The sequence below is a fragment of the Podarcis muralis genome, chromosome 9 (genome assembly GCF_964188315.1).
Source record: "Podarcis muralis chromosome 9, rPodMur119.hap1.1, whole genome shotgun sequence".
Classification (NCBI taxonomy): domain Eukaryota; kingdom Metazoa; phylum Chordata; class Lepidosauria; order Squamata; family Lacertidae; genus Podarcis; species Podarcis muralis.
Window position 1 is genome coordinate 76,013,335 of NC_135663.1, and position 27,856 is coordinate 76,041,190.

Sequence of the window (27,856 nt, forward strand, 5' to 3'; positions counted from 1 at the left end):
ATTGTGTGGCCTTCCTAGATGACGTGTTGGTGTACTCTGAGAATGAGGAGCAGCATGTAAGAGACGTCAGAGAAGTGTTGAGCAGGCTGCAGGCCAACCGGCTGTGGGTGAAGCTGGAGAAGTGTCAGTTTCATACCAAGGAGGTGGAGTTTCTGGGGTACCGCCTGTCCGACAAGGGATTGGCCATGGACCCCGGCAAGGTCCAGGCAGTACTGGAATGGAAAACACCCAAAACAAAGAAGGATGTGCAGAGGTTCCTAGGGTTTGGGAACTTTTATCGTAAGTTCATTCGAAACTTTGCCCACCTGACGGCGCCCATTACGGACTGTCTCAGCAGTAAAAAGAAATTCGTTTGGACTGAGGAGGCGGAGCGAGCCTTTGAGGAACTGAAAAGGGCCTTCGCCTCGGAGGAGCAACTTCTGCATGTGGACTTACAAAAAAAGATGAGGGTCGAAACAGACGCATCAGACCGAGCCATAGGGGCGGTGCTTCTTCTGCAGCCAGGGAAGGAGGAGTCAGAGTGGAGACCGTGTGCCTTTTTTTCGCGGAAACTGAACAAATCCGAGAGGAATTACACGGTGTATGACCGAGAACTTCTGGCTATTCATGAGGCCTTCCGGAAATGGAGGCACCTGCTAATTGGCGCACAACATAAGGTGCAAGTGTGCACTGACCACAAGAATCTAGAGTATTGGAGAACGGCACGAGTGCTCAACCAACGGCAGTTGAGATGGGCTCAGGAGTTCTCCAAATTTAACTTTGAGATTTGTTACGTGCCAGGCCCAGAGAACGTTAGGGCGGACGCTCTCTCACGGAAACCTGAATATTTGGAGGGGGAGGGAGCACCCGAAGAAAGACATGTCATTCCAGAGGACCGCTGGGTTTGTGGGGCGGCATTGGTGGGGCAAAGAGAACTGGTAGAGGGAACGGAGAATGATGAATACGCCCAGGACAAACTCAGGGGTCTCAGGAGGGAGGGAGACAAACCCGGAGGTTTTGAGGAGAAAAACGGGGCGTTGTATTACAAGGGAGCGTTATATATACCTGAAGGAGATTTGAGAGAGAAGGTACTCAAGCAGCTGCACGATAGCCCCACAGCAGGGCATTTTGGGCAACACAAAACCATGTGGCTGGTTACCAGGGAATTTTGGTGGCCCAAGGTCAGGGAAGATGTGCGGGAGTATGTGAGAGGGTGTGACCAATGCCAGCGAGCCAAAGGGGAGAGGCGGGCGCCGGCAGGGTTATTAGAACCGCTACCCACACCTGAAAGACCATGGGAAGCAGTGGCAATAGATTTTATGACTGATCTGCCAAAGTCCAGAGGGAAAACAGCCATCATGGTTGTGGTAGACCTGTTAACCAAAATGGCCCACTTTATAGCCTGCTCACATGCTGTCACAGCGGAAGAAACAGCGAAGTTGTTTGTAGAACACATCTTTAGGTTGCACGGGGCTCCATTGAGGGTGGTCTCAGACCGCGGCAAACAATTTACTTCCAGGTTCTGGAGAAAGCTCATGAGCTTGCTGCACGTGGAAGTCAATTTTTCCACTGCCCGGCACCCTGAAACCAACGGGCAGGCGGAGAGAGCAAATGGCATACTCCAACAATATCTGAGGTGTTATGTCAATGACAGAGAGAATGACTGGGCCGAAAAGTTGGCGCTGGCAGAGTTTGCCTACAATAATGCAGAGAATGTGTCCACAGGGATGAGCCCCTTTTTGGCTAATTACGGGTGTCATCCCAGGGCATTCCCAGGGGATGGAGGGGAGAGATGGAGCGTCCCAGCGGCCGAACATTTTGTAGAAGAGATGGAAGCGATCCATCATCAGCTCCAGCTCAACTTAGAAAGGGCCAAGGCACAATATAAGGAGCAGGCAGACAAGAACAGAAGGGAAGGTGAGGCCATAAGGGTGGGGGATCAGGTGTGGCTGTCCACCCAAGGGTTGCCGTTCAAAGGGGGGTGTAAGAAGTTGAAACCCAGAAGATTGGGACCCTTTGAGGTCATTCAGCAGGTCAACCCAGTGGCTTTCAAACTCCGGTTACCCAACCACATGAAATTGCACCCAGTGTTCCACAGGTCGTTACTGTCACCATACAGGGGGGGGCGTGAAGGGGAGCACACCAGGGGACCAGCCTTGGAAGAGAGGGAACGCAGCAACCATGTAGCGGAAATCCTCGATTCCAGGTGGAAGGGAAATCAGGTAGAGTATTTGGTGGCGTGGGAAGGGGAACCGGAGTCAGAAAACACCTGGGTGACTGCAGGGGAGGTCAATGACGAGGTTTTAACAGAAACGTTCCACCAAAGATTCCCGAGAAAACCACAGCCGGTAGAAAGGTTTAGGAGGGAATACTTCGGCACCACCGACGAGGAAGAGGAAATGGAGGGATTCGCGGAGTCGGATTTGGAAGAGGGAATGGACTCTGATGACGAGGAATACCAAGAGACGAGGAACAGCAGCAAGTGGAGGGAAGTGTTCGAAACTACGGACGATGAGGAAGGTTCTTTCAGGGGTTTTACCTCCTCCCAGCCAGAAGGGGAGGGGATGGGAGGGGGTGAAGGGGGCCCTGGAGGGGAGGTGGATGTCAGGGAACTGCCATCGGAAGGACAGGAGGTGCAGAGGCTCAATGAGGTTGAAAGAGGTGTTGCAGCTGAAGAGGGAACCAGTAGGGGGCGAGCAGTAACTCCAAGGGAAAGTGAGTCGGAGGGATGGCTCAGAGACGGTTCCAGCGAAAACAGGGGAGAGGTCTCAGGACCTCCTATAGGGACACCCACTCCTCGCCGGAAACTGTCACGCAGGGAGGCCAGGAGACGTGTTTCCGTTAAGGAGCTTTTATGTTGGAAGCGTTTCCGAAAACAACCACTTTCGGATTCTGCCAGCGATTGACGCAGCCATGCAGGAGGGGCTCCGTCACAGGCAGAGGTTTGAAAACCTGGTCAAACTCTGAGGGATCTGGATTTTACACACAAGCAGCTTATCATCCCATCACACCAGACATTTCCTTTATAACGTAAAAATCCACCTAGATGGGCATGTTGGCCCCCCAAAAGAGGACATGTCCAGGTTTTCCTGGATATATGGCAACTCTAGAGGTAGTCAGCTGTTACCATCAGAAAGTTCTTCCTGATATTTATTCGGAATCTCTTTTCTTGCAACTTGAAGCCATTGGTTCAGGTCCTAACCTTTGCTGCTTTCTGTTTGAAGATGGCTATCTTCTCTCAGTGTCCTCTTCTCCAGGCTAAACATTAAGACCCTTGATCATCTTGCTCGCGCTCCTCTCCACATATTCCGGCTTGTCAATATCCTCTGGCACCCAGAACTGGACACAGTACTCCAGGTGTGGTCTGACCAAAGCAGAATAGAGAGGTACTATTACTTTCCTTGACCTGGACACTATACTTCTTTTGATGCAGCCTAGAATACCATTAGCCTTTTTGCTGCTGCATCACACTGTTGATTCATTTAAGCCTGTGGTCTGCTAAGATCCCTAAATCGTTTTCACATATACTACTGTCAAGCCAGGTGTCCCATCTTATATTTGTGCAGCAGATTATTCCTTCCTAGTGTAGAACCTTACATTTGTCCCTATTGAAATTCATATCGGCCCAGTTCTCCAACATGTTTAGTACGAGAGAGGGACAAAAACTTCTTCCTGTCTACTTTCTCTACATCATGCATGATATTATGCATCTCTATCACGTCTCCATTTACTTGGCTTATTTCTAAACTAAAAAGTCCCTTGTAGGGGAGTTGCTCCAACCCCTTGATTCTTCGGTTAACTTTTTGAGATGTGGCAATACAGTATTCCAAGTGTGGTCTTGCCATAGATTCTTGCGACAGCATTATGACACTGGCATTTTCGTTTTTGATCCCTCTGTTAATGATCCCAAATAATGATCCCTTTCGGCCAGTTAGAAGAGATGTTTTTGAAGCTCATCTCAATCCCTTTGGTTCTCACCACCCTAAACAATTTGGTATCATCAGCAAACATGGCTACCTCACTGCTCATTCCAACACTAAATCATTAATGGGTTATTTAAAAAGCACAGGTCCAAGTTCCAATTTTTGGGAGAACTTCAGTTTCTATATCCCTCCATTGGGAAAACTCCATTTTTTCCCTACCCTTTGCCTTCTGTTTCTTAACCAGTTACTAATAACCCACAGGAGAACCTCTCTTCTATGACTGCTAAGCTTACTCAGGAATTTTTGGTGAGGTACTTTGTGCACTTTGATTTTCAAAAAGCTTTTGACAGTGTTAACGGGATCAACACTAGATGCATGTTGACACTCTGAAGGGTTAGTCAGACAGGACTTACCCTTTGCTGAAGCCATGCCAGCATTTGCTTTGCATGCAGAAGGTCCCAGATACAATTTGACATCTCCAGGTAGTACTGGGAAAGACTCCTATCTGAAATCCTGGAGAGTTTCTGCCAGTCAGTTGGCTCCCATTTCACTCCACTTCCTTAACCAGCAAGAGCAACAGATGATGGTTGCCTGGCTTAGGTTTATATCTGAACTGGAGCTTGTGATTTGTTTTTCTTCAAACCGCATGCCCTCCAACATTTCTCCATTGAAATTAGGGACATCCTAAGGAAAAGTGAGACATTCTGGGATCAAATCAGAAACCGGGATGGCTTCTGTAAATCCAGGACTGTCCCTGGAAAGTAGGGACACTTGAAGGGTCTGAAACTGTCACGTTAAGCGATGGTTTGTTCATCACTTACTAATCATAGTTTGTTTGGGTAAAACTACAGTACTTGGGATAGATGCTGTAGATCATGGTTTGTTGCTTCCACTGATGAGGGAAGGAGCAAAGTGGGAGCAAATCTCCACATTCATGGTGAACCATTAACTTGGCCAATTATGTACCGTATTTTTCGCTCTATAACACGCACCCGACCATAACACGCACATAGTTTTTAGAGGAGGAAAATCCGTAGGCATGCCACCCGTAGGCATTCCCTCCATAACACGCACAGACATTTCCCCTTACTTTCTAGGAGAAAAAAAGTGAGTGTTATGGTGCAAAAAATACGGTATTTGTTATATTTGCCCCATAAATAGAAATGTGTGGCTTCATTCTTCCATCCATGCATACTGAACACCCAAAGATTCCCCCCCCCTCAAAAAAAAACAACACTTCTTTTTAAAAAAAACAAAAAACAGATTTTTTGAGTGAGCTCTTTCCAGTAATGTAGGCATTTGCTGAATGCCCGCAAATGACATTTTGTTTTTGTTTTTAGATTCATGTCTCCCGGCTCCTGCTCCTTTATGAACTCCCAATGTACATAATGCTAGTGACATAGCCCCTTCATGGAATTCTTCTGGAGTCTGGAGCCGGAATGTAGGGTTTAGGTAAGTCCAGTTTAAAGAGAGGGGCGGTATTGTGTGGCATCTAAGCATTTAGAGTCCTATTAAAATTATTTTTTTTCAAAAAACCACACAATATACTTTAGGGCTATTATACTAAATTTGGTTTTTCCCCAAAAAAGAGAAAGAAGGAGCTGGAAGAGGTTGAACTTCCTTTGTCTTTTAGAAAACAAATTACTTTTGCTGAGAGTTTCATTGAACCAACCGAAACCATAGGCAATACCCATAGAGTATAGAGGGAAGGATAACACTTAAAATATGTTTTTGTATGCAGAAAGGCACACTTACAAATATATGAAACTGGAAGGCCTTGAATAATTTACTGTTTGTACCTAACATACATAATTTGTGCATGGAGGACGTTTCTCCCTGGACCGAGCTGTTCTTTCATTTTGTCACTTCTATATTTTCCAGTTGTGGTAAGAATTCACATCTATACAACCTTGTTTGTTACCAAGGTGAGGAACAACCATCTTTTGAATAAACCACAGAACCAAGGAGACTAATTTGAGTCCAGCATCCAGGAGGCACCCAACGTTCACTATAGCTATTGCAACAGGACAGAGCTCACTCAATTCAACGTGCCAGTTGAGAAGGTCTGTCTTGAGGCACTTCAGAACAAAGGCTTATATAGTAGTTCAAACACAGCAAACAAGAGTCATAAAACATCTTCATGTACATCAGGAAAGGTTACAGGTCATGAAAAGCAAAACACGCATGGCTCCATACTGGTACGTTCACCCCCACAATCACCTTGGAGCGGTGAGGCCATTTGACCATTTTCAGTCTTGGATGTCTGGCATTACCCTAGCAACCTAACCATCAGTGGGAGGGAGGAACATCATAAAATCCTGGGTCTCAGATAGCTTCATGGATAGCTGATTAACACTCTGCCATTAAAATATCTTGCCATTTTTACCACTTTCATGGGTAGATAAGGAGAGATGGAATGCAGCGTAGGAAGGAGAAACTCACAAATGCAGAACACAAAAAAATCAAGCCTAATATATTATAAAAGGTTAAATGCAATTAAAGTGAAACATTGAAACATTATTAAAATAATAAAAATATACACCTGGGTTCACTAATTCTTATATCACAGTTCAAAAGCAAAAGTTCAGTTTTTTACTATTTTTCGTAACTACAGAGCGGGCACCACTACCACAAAGGCTCTCTGCCCAGTTCCCTGTAGCCTCACTTCTCACAGTGAGGGAACTGCTAGAAGACCCTCGCAGCTGGACCTCAGTGTCTGGGCTGAACGATGGCCGGGGCCGAAATATGAAATCGTAGATTTTAGTGAGTCTAGTATGATGTAGGTGGATATCACCCATTATATTTGCCTTCTAGATTTTGATCATTTAGGAAATGTTCATGCTTTATGAATATTTCTCACATCAGTGAGGGTGTAGAAGATCAGCAAGGAGTGCAAGCCAAACAAACTCATGTGCGCACACACACAGACACACACACCAAGCAAAATTGAAAGGGTAGTGGTGCTCTTGCCCATTTTCTTCCCAAAAGAGCTCTTAAAACTGCACCCCAGTAGTCCTGTTAAGCTCCTGCCACCAGAAAGCTGTTGAAATTGGGTGGCGAGTGTCTGCTGGCTGGAAACTGCTGAGTCAGGCGAGGCTGGTCCGTCTTGGGAGAGGCTCTCTTGCAAAAGCACTGCAGGTACAAACAAGCAGGCAAATTATACAGCACCAGGCTGAATTCTGACAGGCCAGGCACATGGCACAGTGTCTTCGCTTCCTATCTGGGAAGATGATCCAAACTTATTCTCCTCCTCCTGCTTGGGCTGGGTGTGGGCAGTGCAGAGTCCTACACGTCTTTCTTTCCCATCCATCTGCTGCCTCTTGTTTATCTTCCCCCAGGCCCCATTTTGCATTTCAGGGCTCACTCCAGATTTCTTTCTTAGGGTGCCTCCTATTCTCTCCCTCACATCTCTTGGGGTTCTTTGGGATCTTCTATTTTCTTGAGAGTATTTTCCCAGAGGAAAAAACAAAACCCTGCTGCTTCTGTTGCAGCAACTGCACTGTATCAGCCCTCTGACCAGACATTCATAGTTCCATTTCCACAGCTCCAGTTACGTGACATTCCAGCAGTTTTGTTATTGCCCTATAGGGGGAACTTATATGTGCACTCAGTTTATATTATCAATACAGTGGTACCTCGGGTTAAGTATTTAATTCGTTCCAGAGGTCCGTACTTAACCTGAAACTGTTCTTAACCTGAAGCACCACTTTAGCTAATGGGGCCTCCTGCTGCTGCCGCGCCGCCGGAGCACAATTTCTGTTCTCATCCTGAAGCAAAGTTCTTAACCTGAAGCACTATTTCTGGTTTAGCGGAGTCTGTAACCTGAAGCGTCTGTAACCTGAAGCGTATGTAACCCGAGGTACCACTGTATATGGCATTTTCTGCTCCACAATTTAGTTCTTCAAGTTGAATTTAAAAACATTAATTGGTGAGCGCACAAATACTTCTGCATCCTTTTAATGATGTGGCTTCAAACAGCATTCCGTGGAGCTCTAGTTTCTTAGAAGACTATCAGGGACTTCTCAGGGAAAAAAGCATCTCTGAATGACATTTATTGACCACTACCAGTGGTTCCCTGCAATGTACAACCCCAAAGGTTCTGGGTTGCACTGTTTTGTTCACACAGGTTAATGGTGGAATCTGATAGGTCTGGCCAGTGCTCCACATAAGGTGACTTTGTGCTTGAAGCAGAATTGTAAAACTTCTATAACAAACAGGCATTCCATGGCCAGTCAGCAACAAGGATACTTTGCAGATGTTGAAGGGAAAGCTACTTGGAAGTAGAAACCTTGAAAACAAAAATTGTAGCTAACTTTGTTTTGAATATCCTATTTGCGTTTCGTGTTGGACACTGACATGTTGAGAGTATGCAGTAATTAATGGAAAAATAAACTCTGTTACCTTTGTTTAAGAGGAACATAGCTGACAAAATTAAACTATCTTGGTTTATACTTCCTTGGTGTATTTTCTCTCTCTCTCTTTCTAGGTAGCTGATCGTTTGTTTTCATCTTTTGGTCAAGATATTTTGGATGCTCTTTACTGGACAGCTACAGAACCAAAGGAGAGAAAAAGGGCACACATAGGTGTGATTCCCCATTTTTTCATGGCGGTGCTGTACGTCTGTATCCTTTTGTGTCAGAATTGCAGTTCATTTTCATCTCTATGAATGCTAAAATAGTATTTAAAATGCATGGATTTGAGGACCATTACGTTTTCTCTACAAACCTATTCAAAGTTCTGTGAAATTGTGTCAGAATCTTCATCTTAATTAATGTAAGAACTAAAACTGGATTTTTTAAGAAACTAAATTGAAAACCTTCTATTGGGCAAGAATTAACTAAGGAGAACTCCTCAGTCCAGCTGGACTGTACTTAAGCTGTCCACTTACCACAAACTATAGCCAAGAACAAACCTTGTTGATATCCTGCCTTGTCCACATTGCATGTTTTCCAGTGTGGTGTAGTGGTTAAGAGCGGTAGACTTGTAATCTGGTGAACCAGGTTCGATTCCCTGCTCCTCCACATGCAGCTGCTGGGTGACCTTGGGCCAGTCACACTTCTTTGAAGTCTCTCAGCCCCATTCACCTCACAGAGTGTTTGTTGTGGGGGAGGAAGGCAAAGGAGATTGTTAGCCGCTTTGAGACTCCTTCGGGTAGTGACAAAGCGGGATACCAAATCCAAACTCCTCCTCCTCCTCCTCCTCCTCTTCTTCTTCTTCTTCTTCTTCTTCTTCTTCTTCTTCTTCTTCTTCTTCCTGCTAACCTTGCTTTTAATGCTTGCCCCTGGCCTGGCTTGCATTAACTCTTGGCTAAACCGTGGCTAAACCAAGGAGCCAGCGTGCAGGTGCTTGGAGGAAACATGGCAGCTACTTATTTCCTTTCCTGGTCCTGCTGCTGCTATGCTACCTAGAGCTGAGCCATGGTTGTGTTTATTGTTAAACCTAAACCTAGAGTTGTATTTTGTCTGGAGAAGAAAAACCAAAGTGGTTCACTACATTACCAAATGGATAACAAATATTAGTAGGGCGTGCACACCCACGTCTCTCAGGGATAGTGGTAGCAAAGCAGTACAAGTAATTGTTGAACCTTCTCTTGGAATGCTTAAAATCATGCAATGGACATGGTTAATGTAACTGCATGTTTATCAGCAAGCTACTCGATAGTATAGCACAGGCATAGGCAAACTCGGCCCTCCAGCTGTTTTGGAACTACAACTCCCATCGCCCCTAGCTAACAGGACCAGTGGTCAGGGATGATGGGAGTTGTAGTCCCAAAACATCTGGAGGGCGGAGTTTGCCTATGCCTGGTATAGCACAATGATATTTAAAAGTCTGCTTTGGTTAATTGGTTAAAACTTAGCGTAATATATATATTGCAATTTAATATTTTCTTCTAAAAAGCATTTACCTTAACATATATGACTACAGTCTTGCATGCTATCCTGATAATGGTCCAAGCAACGACACTCAATGTAGCCTTCAACTCGCACAACAAGTCACTTCTTACTATCATGATGTCTAACAATGTAAGTGTCTTATAGATATATTTGCCTCACTGGCTTTGGCAACTATGATGTGCGACAGTACTTCTGTTAAATGATTTATATGTTCTCAGTCAACATATTTTGTAGAAAATATTGTTTTTTTAAAAAAAAATAGAAGTATAAGAGTGTTACTTTCTTTAAATCGCAGTTTGTTGAAATTAAAGGAAGCGTTTTCAAGAAGTTTGAAAAGAATAATCTGTTTCAGATGTCAAACAGTGGTATGTACATCTATGTGAGCTGCTAATTCAGGAGTGTGTGCTTCTAATACATTATATATCATGTAGCATGTGTGAAATCAGTGGTGGTGGCATTTCATAAAATCCTGCGTGATCATAATTTGTGGTGTTCCTCTTCAAGTATGGCAAGGGGCTTGTTCACCACCCCGGTCCAGGTTGGAAAATGTTTTTCTCTTGAACAGCAGTACTGAAAATAAAACCATAGGTGAGTTATGAAGTGGTGTACAATTTTAATCCCGTTTTGAGGTTTCACTATTTTTAATCAGGCTAATAAAGATGGAACCAGACTAAGTTAGTTGTAATCAAGACTCACAGAGCAGAATAATTAAGTTACCGTATTTTTTGCTCTATAAGACTCACTTTTTCCCTCCTAAAAAGTAAGGGGAAATGTGTGTGTGTCTTATGGAGCGAATGCAGGCTGCACAGCTATCCCAGAAGCCAGAACAGCAAGAGGGATTGCTGCTTTCACTGCGCAGCAATCCCTCTTGCTGTTCTGGCTTCTGAAATCCAGAATATTTTTTTTATTTTTTTCCTCCTTCAAAAACTAGGTGTGTCTTGTGGTCTGGTGTGTCTTATAGAGCGAAAAATACGGTAGTCATGATGACTGTTGTTTCATACTGACTTTCATGAAACCCACTCATGAGTAACGTTCTTTGGCTCCCACCCTAATGAAGTAGCAGTTCTTTTATAGATATGTATTTATTTTGGTCTGGTTCACATATAAAATTAAGCCAAACTGTAGCCTAATGCAAATGTATGAGCTCCTGGTGAAGAAGCTGTGTCTGCTCCTGCGCTGACCTAAGCCATGGTTTGGTTTAGCATGTCATCCCAACCAGACTCGTGCTTTAACTCTGTGCAGACAAGTCATACATTGTGACCAAGGTTTGTCCACCTTACTTGGTTTTGAGATGAAATCCAGTCTTCAGTCCATGTACCCCACTGCTGTCTTCTAATTCTGTGCAGTGTAGGCGCATCACTTGCATGAATTCAATTAAACTCACTTGGCTCTGGCAGCGCCTTCCTTTGCATTGGGGAGAGAGAAAGGAAGGGAAGGCAGTTAAGAGACACACACACACACCCTTGCTAGCAGCCAGGTAAACTTTGACTATATTCAGTGTTGCTTATATGCCTTGCCTCTGGAGCGGAACCCCCAGGTGTGATGCAGCTACACTATATTCAGATTTTATTGTGTGTTAAATTCATAACACTGTTAAAAATACCAAAAATCTTTTGTCACTCTCTACATGTTTCAAGGGATGTGGGTGGCGCTGTGGGTTAAACCACAGAGCCCAGGACTTGCAGATCAGAAGGTCAGCGGTTCGAATCCCCACGACGGGGTGAGCTCCCATTGCTCTGTCCCTGCTCCTGCCAACCTAGCAGTTCAAAAGCACGTAAAAGTGCAAGTAGATAAATAGGTACCGCTCCAGCAGGAAGGTAAACGGCGTTTCTGTGAGCTGCTCTGGTTCGCCAGAACTGGCTTAGTCATTCTGGCCACATGACCTGGAAGCTGTACGCCGGCTCCCTCGGCCAATAAAGTGAGATGAGCGCCGCAACCCCAGAGTCCTTCACGACTGGACCTAATGATCAGGGGTCCCTTTACCTTGACCTTTTACATGTTTCAAACACTTAAACTTAAGTTCATTCCTGCCTCCTTAAACTAGAGGCCTGTGCGGAAGACCCATTGAATGCTGTGGGACTCACTTTCTGAGTAAATATGCATAGGATTGTACTGTGTGATTAGCAATGATTTTTCAATTTTTTTCAGATGTTACATATAGCAGTAATTATTAAATCAAGCCAACTTATGATCCAGTATTGTAGAGCATCACTTTTGCCGTTCCCTGAGGAAGAATACAGTTGTATATTATTCCAGATGTGCATAGAACAAATGAACAATAAAGGCAACTTATTTTCCACATTCGGATTGTTAGGTTGGATTTGATGAATCCATACATCAGTCGCGAACTTGTTCCATGCTCTTGCACAGAGTGCAGCTTTTTATAAGTAATATTAATCCACTACTAAATTTAGTCTCTGTATAAGAACTCCTCTGTAGAATGGTGATGCAAATTGCTATTTTTGTAGCCTTAAAAGTTTATTGTTCTTTTTAGATATAAAGGAGAGATTCACCAACTATGTGCTGTTACTGATAGTTTGTCTAAGAAACATGGAACAGTTTTCATGGAATCCAGGTAAAGTCTATTTCCAGACAACAAATATAGAATAAAAATTTGAAGACATTTTAGTTGTATTGACTGCCAGCAGCATAAACATAATTTGGCTGTACCTATTTTAATGCAAAAGTAGTTGACTTGATTAATTCTTCAGTGTGTTATCTGTGTATTGTCACTGGATCTTATTACCGTGTGTGTATGCTGTATTAATGATTTATCCAAGTGCTTTAATTCAGGTTAAAACATAATGCATAATGCTCTTGGTAACAGAGCAGGAGAGGAACAAAGTGTTGCAATTTCCTCTCTGTGCATGAGCACTCTTGTTCTTTCACAGTGAGCCATGAACACTATAGTGTTATGTGCTAACGAGACTATAGAGGGTATTCTGTGGACTGAAGTTTTCTAATTTTTCAACAAAATAGACTCCCTATTCATACAAAAACTTAGCACTCCAGAGCTCATTCTTTTGTATATACCCTATCATGCCTAAGAAGGAGTGGCATTTGCTGGACGTCTGCAGGGACCTTATATTCTATAACTAGTAGTAGTAGTAGTAGTAGTAATAGTAATAATAATAATAATAATAATAATAATAATAATAATAATAATAATAAATTTTTTATTTGTACCCCACCCTCCCTGGCCAGAGCCGGGCTCAGAGCGGCTAACATCATATAAACAATACAATATGCATAAAACCAAACAATCAATTAAAATGCATCCCAAAATTAATTCAAATAAATTAAAGTTAAAACTGGGCAGATGACAATCCTCAGGTTAAAATTGAAAGCGGTTAATACTCGCCAGGTCTTTCAGAAAGAAAGAAAAATGTTTCTACTGCTACTCTCTGGGTGGCTGTTAATATAGACCTAACTCATTCCTCCGCCAGCTTCTCCTGGATGATATCTGGCACATTTCTGTTAGAAGCATGTCTGCAGGTATTTTTTTAAGAGAGCCTCACTGAAAAGATTTTCAGAGCCAAAGCACATGTCTTAATTCACAATGCATCATTGACTCCTTTCTCTTCCTGTGGCTGCCTTTGATCACAAAGCCCTCCCAGAGAGCACTGGAAGTTTAGGCCCTGTTATTTTGGCACAGGAGTATTCATGCTTTCACTAAGATACACTGCTTTTGGCTATCCCCATGTTCATTAAATTCTGCAGGACCCTGTTGAGAGAAGAAGAAGAAACATCTTACTTGGTGAACACCTGTTATTCTCATAGTTTCTAGCTATCCAGATCATAATTTAGGTCTTCTGATACTAGGAAGTGGGACCTACCCCCATTCATGAATGGCACTCTTATCTATGAGAAGAACAGAAATTAATCACATGAGAATTTCTTAATTTGTATGCACAGCACTTTCTTCAGAAGAGTTACATTGGTGTGGATTATGGCCAAGTGTGTAATATTGTAGCTTGTGTGGTACAGAAACTTCTGCAATTATTAGCTTGGCATTTCCTGAGGTTTCAAACACATAGACATTTACAGATTCAGGTTCTGACAGTTGGACCAAACAGTATGTACTTACCTTTTTCTGCCATTGCTTTTTGTGACACATTCGTACATCTGACATTCACCCTGTCTTTACAGATCATCTTTGGGTATTGTTTCCAGATGTTTGTATGGTGATTGCATCAGAAATTGCAGTAGATATTGTAAAACATGCTTTTATAACAAAATTCAATGACATCACAGCTGATGTAAGTATATTGTTGAACCACTGTACATTTCAATTTGAAATTGGGTATGATGCGGTCTTAGCATGGATGCAGTATCTGTATGAAGAAGGCTTGTGTAGGGCTCATTAAACACCTCTTTTCTATTCAGGGTGGTAAATCAAGAATTGTGAGGAGGTGCAAAAAGGAGCCCTATTGGTTAAGTAGGCATTGAAATGGCAAAGATGCTTCACTTGTAAGCAACTGTAAAATGATGCACATTTCATAGATATGCTACCAGTATAATAATGTCATTACGCTCAGTTACTTGGAGTGCTGCGTTGCTGCACCTCAAAATGGGTGTTGAAGGCCTGTAAAAGGTGCTGAAAAGAGTAAAAGGGAAAAAAATGATCATGAGATTGGAGTAACTTCCCTATGAAAAAGGGTTCCAATGTCTGGAGTTTTTTAGTGCTGAAGGAATGTGAGCTCAGTTCAGATCTGATACACAAAACAAGTTCCTGGGCTTTAGAATTCTTTAATTCAAAGTGTATATCTTCTGCACCTAGCTCTGCTTGGCTGATCTTGGGGTTTTAGTAAAAAAAGGAACAAACCCAAAATTACAAGATGAAGTGGTGTTGTCTGCTAACGCCACAAGCCTTGTCCATCTCATATTAGCCATTAAAATTGTGTTTTAGTTTCAAGGACATTATAAAGAATAAGAATAGAGGCAAACATTTTCCCTTCATTGCATTTGTGTGCGCATATGTGCATTTAGGAAGCGAGGTCAGATTTAGACAGGGTGGCTGGATTTGCAAAGTAGCAGCAGTATAGTGTGGAAGCACATTTAATAAATGCACTTAATAAGTTATATTGTGCCAAAGGCAGTTATACATGGCCTACTTTTGTATAATGAGTGCAGAAATAATGCAGTGAAAACTGGAAATGATAGCTCTAGCCTACTAGATTTATTATGGTACCCAGACCTGTGAGGTTTCTTATTAACACATAGATTTTATAAAAAAATAATACTGATACTACGAAGAACCTGATTTCACACACCCCCCATTTGAAGCGAATGGCCATTGCAAATGCTGAATCAGAATTAGGCTTAGTAGCCTGAAAGTAGACACATACCTTTTTTAAAAAAAAAGCTTTTTCAGCTAGTGTCCAAGTAGATGTTCAGCTTTCCACCCACTTGTCGAGTTTTAATCTTCTTTGGAATAATATCAAAAAACAAGAGTTGCACCTTACTCCAGCTATATCTGCTTGGAGGCAAGATTGACTTATAAACAAGCAAGCCTAGAAATACTAGTTTTTATGAGAGAAACATACTTAAGTGATTGCAGCAAAGCAGCTCAATGTTTTATCTATTCATACTGAGCTTTTCTGGAACAAAACACTTAACTATCAGCCATATCTTTTGGAGCTCTTGCATGGATACACTTGAATAGATGTTGCATCTTAGTACCTGCATCTTTTTCTATGCTTGATACTGCATATGGCTTGAGTAAACCCTGTGTACATAAGAATATCCACACGGCACGGCACTGATCCAACAGAATCTGCTTTTTCCTATCCCATATCATAGGAATCCAGTTGTTAAGATTACTCTTCAATGATAAATGCGTATCTGAGAAACAGTATGGCAGTGCTAAGTGTGCTAATCCTAAATTTATTTTTAATAATTACAGTACTCATTTTATTGCTTGTATTTACTTTGATCAGAATGAAAGGACTTGTGTTGCTCTGTTTTCAGGTCTACAGTGAATACAGAGCCAGTCTTGCATTTGACCTTGTTAGCAGTCGACAGAAAAATGTAAGTAGCAGAGTGAAAAATGCCTGTTCCTTACACTAAAGGACGTGCCTGGTTTTATTCCAGAAAATGGAATCCATCAGTTAATCAGAAATTGTGTTGGTCTCCAAGTGTTAGAAAAAGCTTACTTCACTCTTTGCACAGGGAATTAAAATGATGTGTACAAGTTTAATGTGATTCACTTGACATTTAGTTTTATATTAGTCTGTTTTCTTTTTTGCCATTCTATTTTAAAATATTGTTATTCACAATCTTCAGCATTCAAACTAAATAGGACGCTAGTACCTAACTATGCTGTGTTCCTGTCTCTATGTGAAGCTGAGCAAACTTCACAAACACATCAGCAGAGCATGTTCTCATGTTCAGATGTAGCAGTGTCGTTTGTTCAGCTCAAGGGCAGGTGAGAAGCGGGAGAGGCTGGATGAGAACATGAATGTGAGTCAGGGCTGGAGATCAAAGGGATGTGTATAGTTCACTGAAGAATGGAGCAAATATGTGAGAGGTGAGGTAAAGGTAGAGGGACCCCTGACCATTAGGTCTAGTCGTCGCCGACTCTGGGGTTGCGGCGCTCATCTCGCTTTATTGGCCGAGGGAGCCGGCATACAGCTTCCGGGTCATGGGGCCAGCATGACTAAGCTGCTTCTGGCGAACCAGAACAGTGCATGGAGACGCTGTTTACTTTCCCACCGGAGTGGTACCTATTTATCTACTTGCACTTTGACGTGCTTTCGAACTGCTAGGTTGGCAGGAGCAGGGACCGAGCAATGGGAGCTCACCCTGTCATGGGGATTCGAACCGCCGACCTTCTGATCAGCAAGTCCTAGGCTCTGTGGTTTAACCCACAGCGCCACCCACGTCCCGCATGTGAGAGGTGAAGTCAGTGATAATTGAAAACAGAAAGTGCAGTGTCAAAGAAGCAAGCAGAAAAAGCCTGGTGAATGACTCAATGGTTTGGAGGCTGCAGAAGCAGCAGAAACTGGATGTGGGGAGGTTGATCTGTGTGCACTGTTGAATGTGATGATCAAACAGTAAGAATTTCACAGAAGAGAGAGCAGAAACAAAGCAGTTGTTGGTGAAGACGGGATCAAGAGGAGGTAAGGAAGAGAGGACAGAGGGCAAGTCAGCATGAAATTGCTAAGGACCAAGTTTGAAGTTTTGTCAGAGAGGAAGAAAGGCAAGCCCCGCATCAGCCTGTAATGAAGATTGAGTCATGGAATAGGGTGCTAAAGAAGCTTAATGCAGAGATGCAAAGGGAGCAGAATTCAACAGAATTCATTTCAAAGGTAGAGAAAAAAAGTGGGATGGGGAAGTGGGCAATGGGTGGGACTGGCAAAATCTGGAAGGAGGGCAGTCATCTGGCCCCCACAACCTTCTGGACACAATGTGTAGGAGAATGAGATACCTGTGAGGGAAAGAGCAGCAACAGTCACATTGTTAGAGTGTTGAAGCTGGATTTCAGTGTTGGTAAGTAGATGGATCCTGCCAACCTAGCAGTTCGAAAGCATGTCAAAGTGCAAGTAGATAAATAGGTACCGCTCCAGCGGGAAGGTAAACGGTGTTTCCGTGCGCTGCTCCGGTTCGCCAGAAGCGGCTTAGTCATGCTGGCCACATGACCTGGAAGCTTTACGCCGGCTCCCTCGGCCAATAAAGTGAGATGAGCGCTGCAACCCCAGAGTCGGCCACGACTGGACCTAATGGTCAGGGGTACCTTTACCTTTACCTTTAAGTAGATGGAAGAGCTGAGATGGGGAGTGGGGAAAAGATAAATAGATGAGGTAGCTACCCTAGTTTTAAAGGCAGTACCTGTAACTGCATGGTGATGGCTGTCACATTTCATATTTTCCTTAATGTTTATGACATTCAAGTCCTTCCTTTAGATAACGCAGCCATAGTATGCCATTAAATGTCTTTGTAATCTGCTGATACAATGTGTGATGGCTTGATCCTTCTTTATAGGTCAGTGAATTTAAATTGCATTAATTTTAATTGGATTCACACACACAAATATATTTGCCATTTTATGAGGCAAGTTTCACCAATTTAAAATGTGATTTTGTTCTTTTTCAAATGGATGCTTCAGAGGAGGTTGATGTCATCCAAAATGTGTAGCCAGTCCCAGTGGAACTTGTTCCGTTACTTTTGTTTTCTACACGTAATTTAAAAACTCAGGTTCAATTCTTTTCTCCTAGGCATACACAGATTACAGTGACTCCGTTTCCAGGAGAATGGGATTTATTCCTCTCCCATTGGCTGTTCTAGTAAGTCATGTATTTCTTGTCATATTGCAAACTCCCTTGGTAAGTGGTGAAATTTTTACCAAGGGATGAAATATATTCCTGAACCCTTGAATTGCTATTTTTGAAGAGGGGTATTATGTGATGTAGCCCCAGAACATAGTTTCCTCAAGTACTGTGAAGTTAAAGCTTGGCTGAAAATGGTATATATTCTTATGTAGCTAGCTTTTAAAATTAAAGTGTCTCTTTGGACTTTACTGTGAGAGCTTGGGTTTTGGTCATACAGACTTCCAAGTTAAAAGCGTAATAAACGAAACCTAAAATGATCCTGCAAAAATGTCCGAAAGGGGAAAAAATATTCTCTATAAAAAGCAACCAGCAGAAAGCCCCAGCAGCAGAGAGAGAGAGCAAAATTAACAAATGCCTGGGAGAAGAAACGGCTTATAGCCTTGCACTGGAAAGATGATGATCTTGGTGGCAGGCAAACTTTCTTGAGGAGAATACTCCACAAATGGAGGTTCACTTGTTACCAGCCTCCACATCTTTGCTGAAGGGGACACTCAGAGGAAGGCCTTTAATAACAAGGAGTCTACTGCTGGAAAAGTGTTCTATATGGTATTGGAGTCCCAAGCCATGTAAGGCTTCATAGGTCTAAACCAGCACTTAAAATTTGCTCCAGAAATTTATTGGATGCCAGTACATATGTTCCAATAACTAAGTTATGCACCACCTGTAGTTTCCAGCCAATCTTCAAAGGCAGCCTCAGGTGCCACACATTGCAGCAATCTAACCTTGAAGTTGCCAGAGCAGAGGCAAACTTGGCCCTCCAGCTGTTTTGGGACTACAGCTCCCCCCCATCCCTAGCTAACAGGATCAGTGGTCAGGGGTGATGGGAGTTGTAGTCCCAAAACATCTGAGGGTCGAGTTTGAGGATGCCTGGACTAGATGCTAGATTATCCACACCCACATTGCTGGACCACCAGCCAAAGCTGGTAGAAGGCACTCTGAGCTGCTTGGACAGTATTGGGTCCAGAAGTATCCCCCAAGCTGCAAACCTGATCCTTCGAGGGAAGCATAATCCCATTCCATTTTAATGGTTTATCATGATAATGGTTTATCATTATCACTTACATTGTCAGAGGAACCACTCACCAACAGTATATTTGTCTTGTCTGGACTGAGCTTCAAATTATTGGCCCTCATCCAGTCCATTACCTTTGTCAGTACTGGTTCACCACATCAGCCTCCACAACTGCTTGTGATGAAAGGAATAAATAGAGCTGTGTGATCAACATATTGATAACAACACATTCCCAAATCCTGCAGAGCCCCACCTTGATGACCTTACGGGTCTGAGCAATACTCCCCTTTCACCTGTTGGAATTGGCTAAGTAGAACTGGAACCTTTACCAAGCAGTACTGCCACCACTACCTTGGACAGCTGAATGAAAAGACAATATGAAAGGGGAGGAAAGATCCCATAGCCAGCTTTGAAGAGTAGTTAAGATAATGTCACGCTACTGAAATTCTTACTCCATGTGTTTCAAAAGACGCAAGGTTTCTTTAAAAGGATGATGTGTAGAAAGATAGAAAATATCTGAAATTCTTTTACATAGTGATTAGAACTATTTTCATTTTTTAATGCCCAGATTTGTTATCATTCTTTTATTTAAAAAATGCTTAACTGTGTTAACTCATTTCTTTCTCTAGCTCATCAGAGTTGTTACAAGTTCAGTAAAAGTTCAAGGAGTCTTGGCTTATGCTTGTGTTGTTCTCTTCTACTGTGGGTAAGTACAGATCAAACAATTTGTAAAAATGTTTCATTTAGGAGACTTTAATTGGAATAATTGATGTAAGTAGTATACAGTATCACCCTGGCTTACGTTACCCTCAGGTAACATAAACTTCGGGTTGCGAAAGCGGAAAACCCGGAAGTGTTTTGCTGCATGCGCAGAAGCGCAGTACCGCATTGTGCGCATGTGCAGACGCAGTCCCTCTGGTTGCAGAAACCTCGGAGCTCCGGAACGGATCCTGTCCGCAACCGGAGGTACCACTGTAGTTGGATAAAGTCACTTTTGACAGACAGAAGTGAGCCATGGGAAAGTGTTCTTTATGTATTAGATAAATACATGTAAAGCACTCGATTATGTACTTGCACCTTCTTTATAGCAACCCAGACTACACACACCTATGGATCTGAATGACAATTTATGTGGTCCAGGGACCCTAATTGTCAAAATGCTTCTGCTCTTGACTCATTTTGGTTTTCTTCCTTGGCATCTTTTTGGCAGTGGTGGGGGGTCATGACAAATGCAGGCAACTGGATGGCTTTGCCATACTTCACAAGCATAAAATGCTTTTCTTTATATATAATAATGTGCAGCCCCCATTGCAGGATTTGTAGTTCTACATCAGAATCCTGTATTTGCATGAAGTCAGGATGGGGTAGGGGAGCAAAACGAAAGCAGGTTGCACAACAGCAGCGACCCTGGGGAGTGAGAAGGTAGAAACACTCAGAAGGGGAAAGTAGTGGCTTAAAAGAATGGCAGAAATTTGAATCAGGCAGGGATGGAAGAGACTAAGAGGGAAGAAGTGGTGATTCTGACATATCCACTTCCTGTTTTTGGAATCACTTCATACATACTTGTTGCTTGCAGGTTGATATCACTCAAAGTACTTAATAGCATTGTGCTCTTGGGAAAGTCATGCCAGTACGTCAAAGAAGCAAACATGGAAGAGAAGTTGTTCAACCCGCCTCCTGCTAGCACCCCAGGCAAACCACTAGGCAAATCACAAAGCAAGTACAAGCCCACTCAAGGTGAGCGGAACCTTTTACTTCTGGACTTCCGCCATATCTCTCGTCTACTGTGCAGCCTCGCTTTGTCCTTAGAAGCGCCAACTAAAATGTTAGGAAACCGCAGGGGTCCATGTAACTCAAAGTATTGCTTCCAGTATTGACCCAACAAAAGGCATCTTCATGTTTTTGATCACTTTAAAATATCTGGCAGTTTGGGGAAAATGCCAAATATTCACTGTTCTGAATTAGAACAGACCTGAATTTTTAATTTCTCCAGGAAGAATTTGGCAGGAGAACTCTGGGAACGTAAGAGGCCTTATTGTGGGATCAGGGCAAAGTCAACGAAGCTGGCTGGTTTCAACAAACCATTGTTAAAATTAACCACCGCTTGGGGTTCACAATTAAGGCTGAATTGAAATCTAAAGCAAAACCTCTGAACTTCTTGCAGCCATGCTTGCAGAAATGGTCTTTTCCATTTCTAGATTTTTTTTTCAAAGCACAGCATTTGGTTTTTGTTTTATCCTAGTCTTACAAGGGGCTCCCAGCATTTTTTCAGTTAAGCCGGTTCCTAGGTCTACACTCCATTAGTTTCAGTAATGTTAAAACATCATGCACTCCTGATCCATTCCTCATGCCCTTTGAACAGTAATAGCACCACATTTGAGACCTGAGGAACTCAAGTCACAGTATTGGGATTAAAGTATATTAGTCCAGTCAGTTACAAACTTCTAACAGACTACTTCATCTTATCTGGGTTATTTATAAGCAGTTTGAACAGGGCAATTCCAAAAATTATATTGAATTTGATCATTTTATTTCTTAAAAGGTTCATCTTTGTTTTCATTGCTCCTAACAACAGGCTTAGGGATTTGGGTGGCGCTGTGGTCTAAACCACTGAGCCTCTTGGACTTGCCGATCAGAAGGTTGGCGGTTCAAATCCCTGTGACGGAGTGAGCTCCCGTTGCTCAGTCCCAGCTCATGCCAACCTAGCAGTTCGAAAGCACGCCAAAAAGTGCAAGTAGATAAATAGGTACCGCTCCAACAGGAAGGTAAACGGTGTTTCTGTGCGCTGCTCTGGTTTCACCAGAAGCGGCTTAGTCATGCTGGCCACATGACCCGGAAAAACTGTCAGTGGACAAACGCCGGCTCCCTCGGCCAGTAAAGCAAGATGGGCGCCTCAACCCCAGAGTCGTCTGCGAGTGGACTTAACTGTCCTTTACCTTTACCTTCTTTTACAACAGACTTGGCTTCCAAGGAACTACGCTTTTAAGAAAATGCGACAGAATGGTTTTCGAGTTATTATTTATTTACAATGTAGCCTGATTAATTCCATAAAGTTTAAAACTTCAGTATCTGATGTGGCATGGTTGAGGCCACCCAACCCAGTGACTGGGGTATAAATAATAAAATTATTATTATACATCTGATTTCAGCAGAGCAGGGATGGGAAACCTCCTTTGACCCAACAGCCAACCTTCCAAGGGTTGGGCAAGCTCAAAGGTGAAAGAGAATTGGGCAAAAGAAAATAAAGAACATTCCATCAAGTGTAGCAAATTAAAGTAAAATAAAAACTGATCTCTGGTAAATCGCTATCTCCATTTGTTCTTTTGAAGGACAGTAAAGTATAGAGTTGGTGTAAATCATGTGTCAGCGAGCCATTCATCCTTCCCTGCTTTTGTTTAGCATTTCTTTGTGTACCCATACATAGTAATCACTAGCAACTTCTGCCATAACTGAGCTCCCTTACTTACTGGAGTTGTCAGAGAGGGCTGGTATGGTTTTATCTTTAAAAAACTGAAGGTTTCAGAAAGGTTATTTTACATTAGAAATGCAAAAGTTAGAAGGTTACTGACATGGCTTAAATGGGACTATGTAACACTACTGTCAACAAAAGAGAGAAATTATGTGGCAGGATTTTATGCACCTGATATCCCAAGTTTACTGAGTTGCCTTGCATATCTGTTGAGCAGATCTTTAACCTGCAAACCCTGCAGTGCAGTGACAAGCCAATAAAATTACAGATCTGTAATCAGCGTCTTCTCTCACTGTGCGAAGTCCTAATTTCTGTTTTCCATGCATGAATTTCCACAGATGAAAACCTGTCTGCTTCCGTGACCAGTCAGCCTGTACACCAGAAGGAAAATGCAGTGCCGCAGCTTGTGACAAGCAACTCGGATCAGTTCCTGACAACTCCTGATGGAGATGAGAAAGATATAAGCCAGGACAATTCTGAGTCAAAACACAGATCTGCAAAGAAAGATTTGTTGGAGATAGACAGGTTTACAATTTGTGGAAACAGAATTGACTAAACTTTTGTAAATAAAATGTGCTTAGTATACTGAGCTGTTGGGACAGCAGGCGCTGCCACGATGGATGGGTGCCAAACAAGGCACTTAAAAATATTTATTTAAAAACTTAAATTATTAATGGCAGACCTATTACAGTGAATAACTTGGCTTGATAACCAATCAAGCTTCACATCGTTAACTTGGTTGTTTTGGGAAATGTGAGTTTTGAAAGATCTACCGCTTGGCAGAGCTACAGCATCGCTTTCCTGAAAAATAACGTGTGAAATATATTTAAATCCATTTTTACGAAACAGTGCTTCCAGAACGCATCACTATTCATAAAGCCCCTTAATTAGAAGGATAACATTGGAAACATGTTTGCGTCTTTAAGAACAAGCATCCCTTTCTGCTTTCATAAGCCACTACAAAACATTTCAAAATCCTTCACCTGCCAAAAGACTTTTTCAAACTTTTAGTAGAATACATAATCAAGATATTCTTGCTACGAGAGGATTGTTCCAAATGTATTTCATCTAATCCAAATAAATCACCCTTAAAGGAAATATTTACTGCATACTATTTTTGTCTAAATGTTAAGACTGTAGCCAGAAATTGACCAACAACAGGGAATAGTGGACTGTGCGATAACTGGGCAAGAACAGCTTTTTCTTCCTTTCTGTTTAATTTGCACTGTGTTTTAAACATGAAAAGCTTGAGTTTGTAAATGTTAAAAGTGTACAAGCTTGGGGGAGGAAGGGCAAAATCAACATGTGGGATTGCACTTGGCACTTAAAAATGTTTCACTTGCAACTGTGAGCCCTTGCATTGAAATAGACAAAATAAGTTACTTGCACATGGTGATGTGTCAATCAGCTAAGAGCATTTCTTTGACTTTGCTGGAAAAGCTGCACATGGCCAAAAATGGAGACAGCCTCAAATAGGTGGTTTTAGTTCTAGACTTTTAAGTAGAATGAATGTTGCTTTAGAAGTACTTGGGCTTTGAAGTATTAAGCTGTGTTACGTGGGGTGCATAGGGCTCGGGAAACAAGCAAAGAGGAATTCAAGAAGGGTTGAATCTGGAATAACAGACATTTCAGCTCAGCATAGTGAGAAAGCCTGCTGCACTCAAAGTGCTTTCTTGCTACCTGATCGGCAATGTCTAAGAAACACAATGCAATATTTAAAACTTTTTAAATATGAGATTTTTTTGTGTGCTGATTAGATCTTTGTTGGTTCATTTATTCGCTATTGCAAAGTGGCCCAGAAAAAAATGATAAGCTATACTAAATTTTAAAATTCAAAATACAAGTTTATTCCTCCAAAGCTGCAGATACTGTTGCTAAAATAAAATCAGTGTACAGAAATTAAATTCAGACAAAGAGGCTTCAATGAATGCTAAAAAGGTGGAAATATATAGGCTGTTCTGAAGTAACCATTCCCCAGCCCACACCCCTTTTATCAAGCCTCTATTCTCACTTCATCTTGAAGAAGTGGCCAAAGTTAAGAATACAGTGGGAATAGGAATTTTAAAACTAATCTAGAAATATACAGAAATGATTGTTTCAGATGTGTTCATTTTGACAAATTCTGATCATTAAAATTTAATTCAGAATATTTGTGAATTTGTTGTAATTTAATTTTTATTTAATTGTTGCTCAAGGGAAGCTTGGAATGATTTTTTTCCCCTCTTAAATGATATTCTGTATGAATTTTATAAGTGCATCTTGTGTGACAATAAAAAATCAATTTTGTATCCTTTGTTTAAAAAAATCCAAGGCTCTGCTTCTCTTGCTGGAATGAAACTGAGTGTTGAATATGGTTATATGGAACATAATACTTAACACTAGGGTCCAGAATATCTTCTGTGCTACTGTGCTACCAGAATACCTACAAAGTGCTACTGTGTACACGCAGATGAGGGGTGATATTTCCTTCCAGCAGCAGCATCTCATGCCATTCCACAATGCTTTTGGAGGACAGGAATCTGCCTGTGGAAGGAAAACCTAAATAAACAAAGAAAACCTCTCTGTGCTGTTGATGTGCTCTATGGGGTCATTTGGATCCTGGTCAATACCTTTCAATTAACTAAATGCTACTTTTTTTGCTAAAGGTTGGTTAACAACCTCTCTCCCTTGGGAAAAATATGTTTTCATGTTCCTCACTTGAGGGCTTGCTGCTGGAGCTGACATGAATTTACTACAGAACTGATCATAGTTAAATTGATGTGAAATATCTAGATGACACTTTCGGGTATAATGTGGATTTGCTGATTCTTCATGAGTTCCAAAGCCAGGCTGGGTAGGAATGAGAGACGTAAGACTCAAACTTCGTGGTGAATGTTGGAACCCAATAAAAGTTACTGTTCCCCTGTTCACTCTACCATCCTGATGCTATATGAACCTCTACAAGCGTGAGCCAACTTTTAATAAATCCATACTCTGCCTGTTCATTCACATGTCCACGCTAGCTTAATAGCTAATAGTCCATGGTAGTGTAATGTTGTGCGGATGGCCAATTATCGTCTTCCAAAGCAACTACTCTATTCCGAACTTTAAAATGGAAAGCGTAGTGCTGGTGGTCAACAAAAGAGGTTTAAAGACTGTCTCAAGGCAAATCTTTAAAAAATGTAGTATAAACATCAACACTTGGGAAACACTTTCCTGTGAGCGCTCCAATTGGAGAACAGCCTTCACCAAAGGTGTCATGGGCTTTGAAGACACTCAAACTCAGAATGCAAGGGAGTAACGTGCTAAGAGGAAGGCACACTTGGGAAATCCACACCGTGATCAACTCCCACCAATGTCCCCACTGTGGAAGGATGTGTGGATCCAGAATTGGCCTCCACAGTCACTTACGGACAAAACCGTGTTTATGGAAGACAATATTACTTGGCTACGAGTGATTGCCGAAGAAGAGGAAGAGGAGGAGGAGGAGGAGAAGACGACAGCAACCCAACCCAACTCTGATCAGCTCCAGCCAGTGTGGCTGTTTTAAACTGCAGGGATGGCTTGTGTTAGCAGAAAACATTTCTACCTTTGCAAGACTTAAGTTATTTCTCCTATCTCTCCCAAATTTCAAACAAAATTTCTTCATTAATCACATTAGTTGGTTAATACAATGTGAGCAAAATAGATCAAAACAGAGCCATAGTTTTTAGACATTGCACTTTCATGGACTCTGAATTGGATATGCATTCATAAACAGTTCTAGACAAAACTCTCAAGTTGCATTGCCACTTTGTATGCACAATGTGCATGTACTACAGTGCATCTAATAGACTGTAGGGTTCAAGTAGGCTTCTTGTGTTGAATTTTATTGCATGCTGCATTGTGGATTATATTCCTCACATGCATGCACATGGCACCTTTAGTGTAAATGCACTTGCCAGGATTTCAGACTATTGGTGCTGGCCATTGCTGCAGTACCAGAGCTCAGCTAACTTAATTTCATTACAGTGGTGCCTCGCAAGACGAAATTAATTCGTTCCGCAAGTTTTTTCTTCTTGCGAGTTTTTCGTCTTGCGATGCACGGTTTCCCATAGGAATGCATTGAAAATCAATTAATGCATTCCTAGGGAAACCACCTTCAGACCAGGTCCGGGGACAGTCTGTTCCCCGACCTCTTCTGAAGGCTGGGGGGGGGGGGACAAGGGCTTTTTTCCCACTGCCAGCCTTCAGAAGGCTGTTCTGAAGGCTGGCGGTGGGAAAAAAAGCCCTTCTTCCCACCTCCCGACCCGCAAGCTCCGGGGACAGGAGGGCTTTGCTGCCGACCGCCAGCATTTTAAAAGCCCCTGCTGTCCCGGGGCGATTTTAAAATGCTGGCGGGCGGGAGCGAAGTCTCTGCTGTCCCGGGGAGATTTTAAAATGCTGGGGGGCGGGAGCGAACGCTTCGCTCCCGCCCGCCAACATTTTAAGATCGCCCGGGGCAGCAGAGACTTCTCGCCCAAAGCAAGGGGAGCTCTCCGAAGGGCTCCCCGTGCTTCGGGTGACAGGCTGCCGCCCCAAGCCTCGCGCACCCGGCGGGACCTCCTGCCGGGTGCGCGAGGCTTGCAGACACTCGCCCGAAGCAGGGGAAGCCCTCCGAAGGGCTCCCCGTGCTTCGGGTGACAGGCTGCCGCCCCAAGCCTCGCGCACCTGGCGGGACCTCCTGCCGGGTGCGCGAGGCTTGCAGACACTCGCCTGAAGCAGGGGAAGCCCTCCGAAGGGCTCCCCGTGCTTCGGGTGACAGGCTGCCGCCCCAAGCCTCGCGCACCCGGCGGGACCTCCTGCCGGGTGCGCGAGGCTTGCAGACACTCGCCCGAAGCAGGGGAAGCCCTCCGAAGGGCTCCCCGTGCTTCGGGTGACAGGCTGCCGCCCCAAGCCTCGCGCACCTGGCGGGACCTCCTGCCGGGTGCGCGAGGCTTGCAGACACTCGCCTGAAGCAGGGGAAGCCCTCCGAAGGGCTCCCCGTGCTTCGGGTGACAGGCTGCCGCCCCAAGCCTCGCGCACCCGGCGGGACCTCCTGCCGGGTGCGCAAGGCTTGCAGACACTCGCCCGAAGCAGGGGAAGCCCTCCGAAGGGCTCCCCGTGCTTCGGGTGACAGGCTGCCGCCCCAAGCCTCGCGCACCCGGCGGGACCTCCTGCCGGGTGCGCGAGGCTTGCAGACACTCGCCCGAAGCAGGGGAAGCCCTCCGAAGGGCTCCCCGTGCTTCGGGTGACAGGCTGCCGCCCCAAGC

General features: G+C 43.2%; 1 protein-coding gene across 2 annotated transcripts in view; it reads left to right on the forward strand.

Annotated features, from left to right (window-relative positions):
* The window catches only part of TAPT1 (transmembrane anterior posterior transformation 1), a 60,881-nt gene extending 35,981 nt beyond the window's left edge, over positions 1-24,900 (forward strand). For both annotated transcript variants that reach the window (XM_028743290.2, XM_028743291.2), the window contains 10 exons: positions 8,389-8,524; positions 9,828-9,925; positions 10,092-10,161; positions 12,291-12,371; positions 13,946-14,055; positions 15,767-15,826; positions 18,013-18,081; positions 19,768-19,844; positions 20,715-20,875; positions 22,946-24,900. In XM_028743290.2, the coding sequence (XP_028599123.2) occupies positions 8,389-8,524; positions 9,828-9,925; positions 10,092-10,161; positions 12,291-12,371; positions 13,946-14,055; positions 15,767-15,826; positions 18,013-18,081; positions 19,768-19,844; positions 20,715-20,875; positions 22,946-23,163 (1,080 nt within the window). In that variant the 3' untranslated portion in view covers positions 23,164-24,900. The remainder of the gene's footprint in view (positions 1-8,388; positions 8,525-9,827; positions 9,926-10,091; positions 10,162-12,290; positions 12,372-13,945; positions 14,056-15,766; positions 15,827-18,012; positions 18,082-19,767; positions 19,845-20,714; positions 20,876-22,945) is intronic.
* Positions 24,901-27,856: the final 2,956 nt, after the last annotated feature.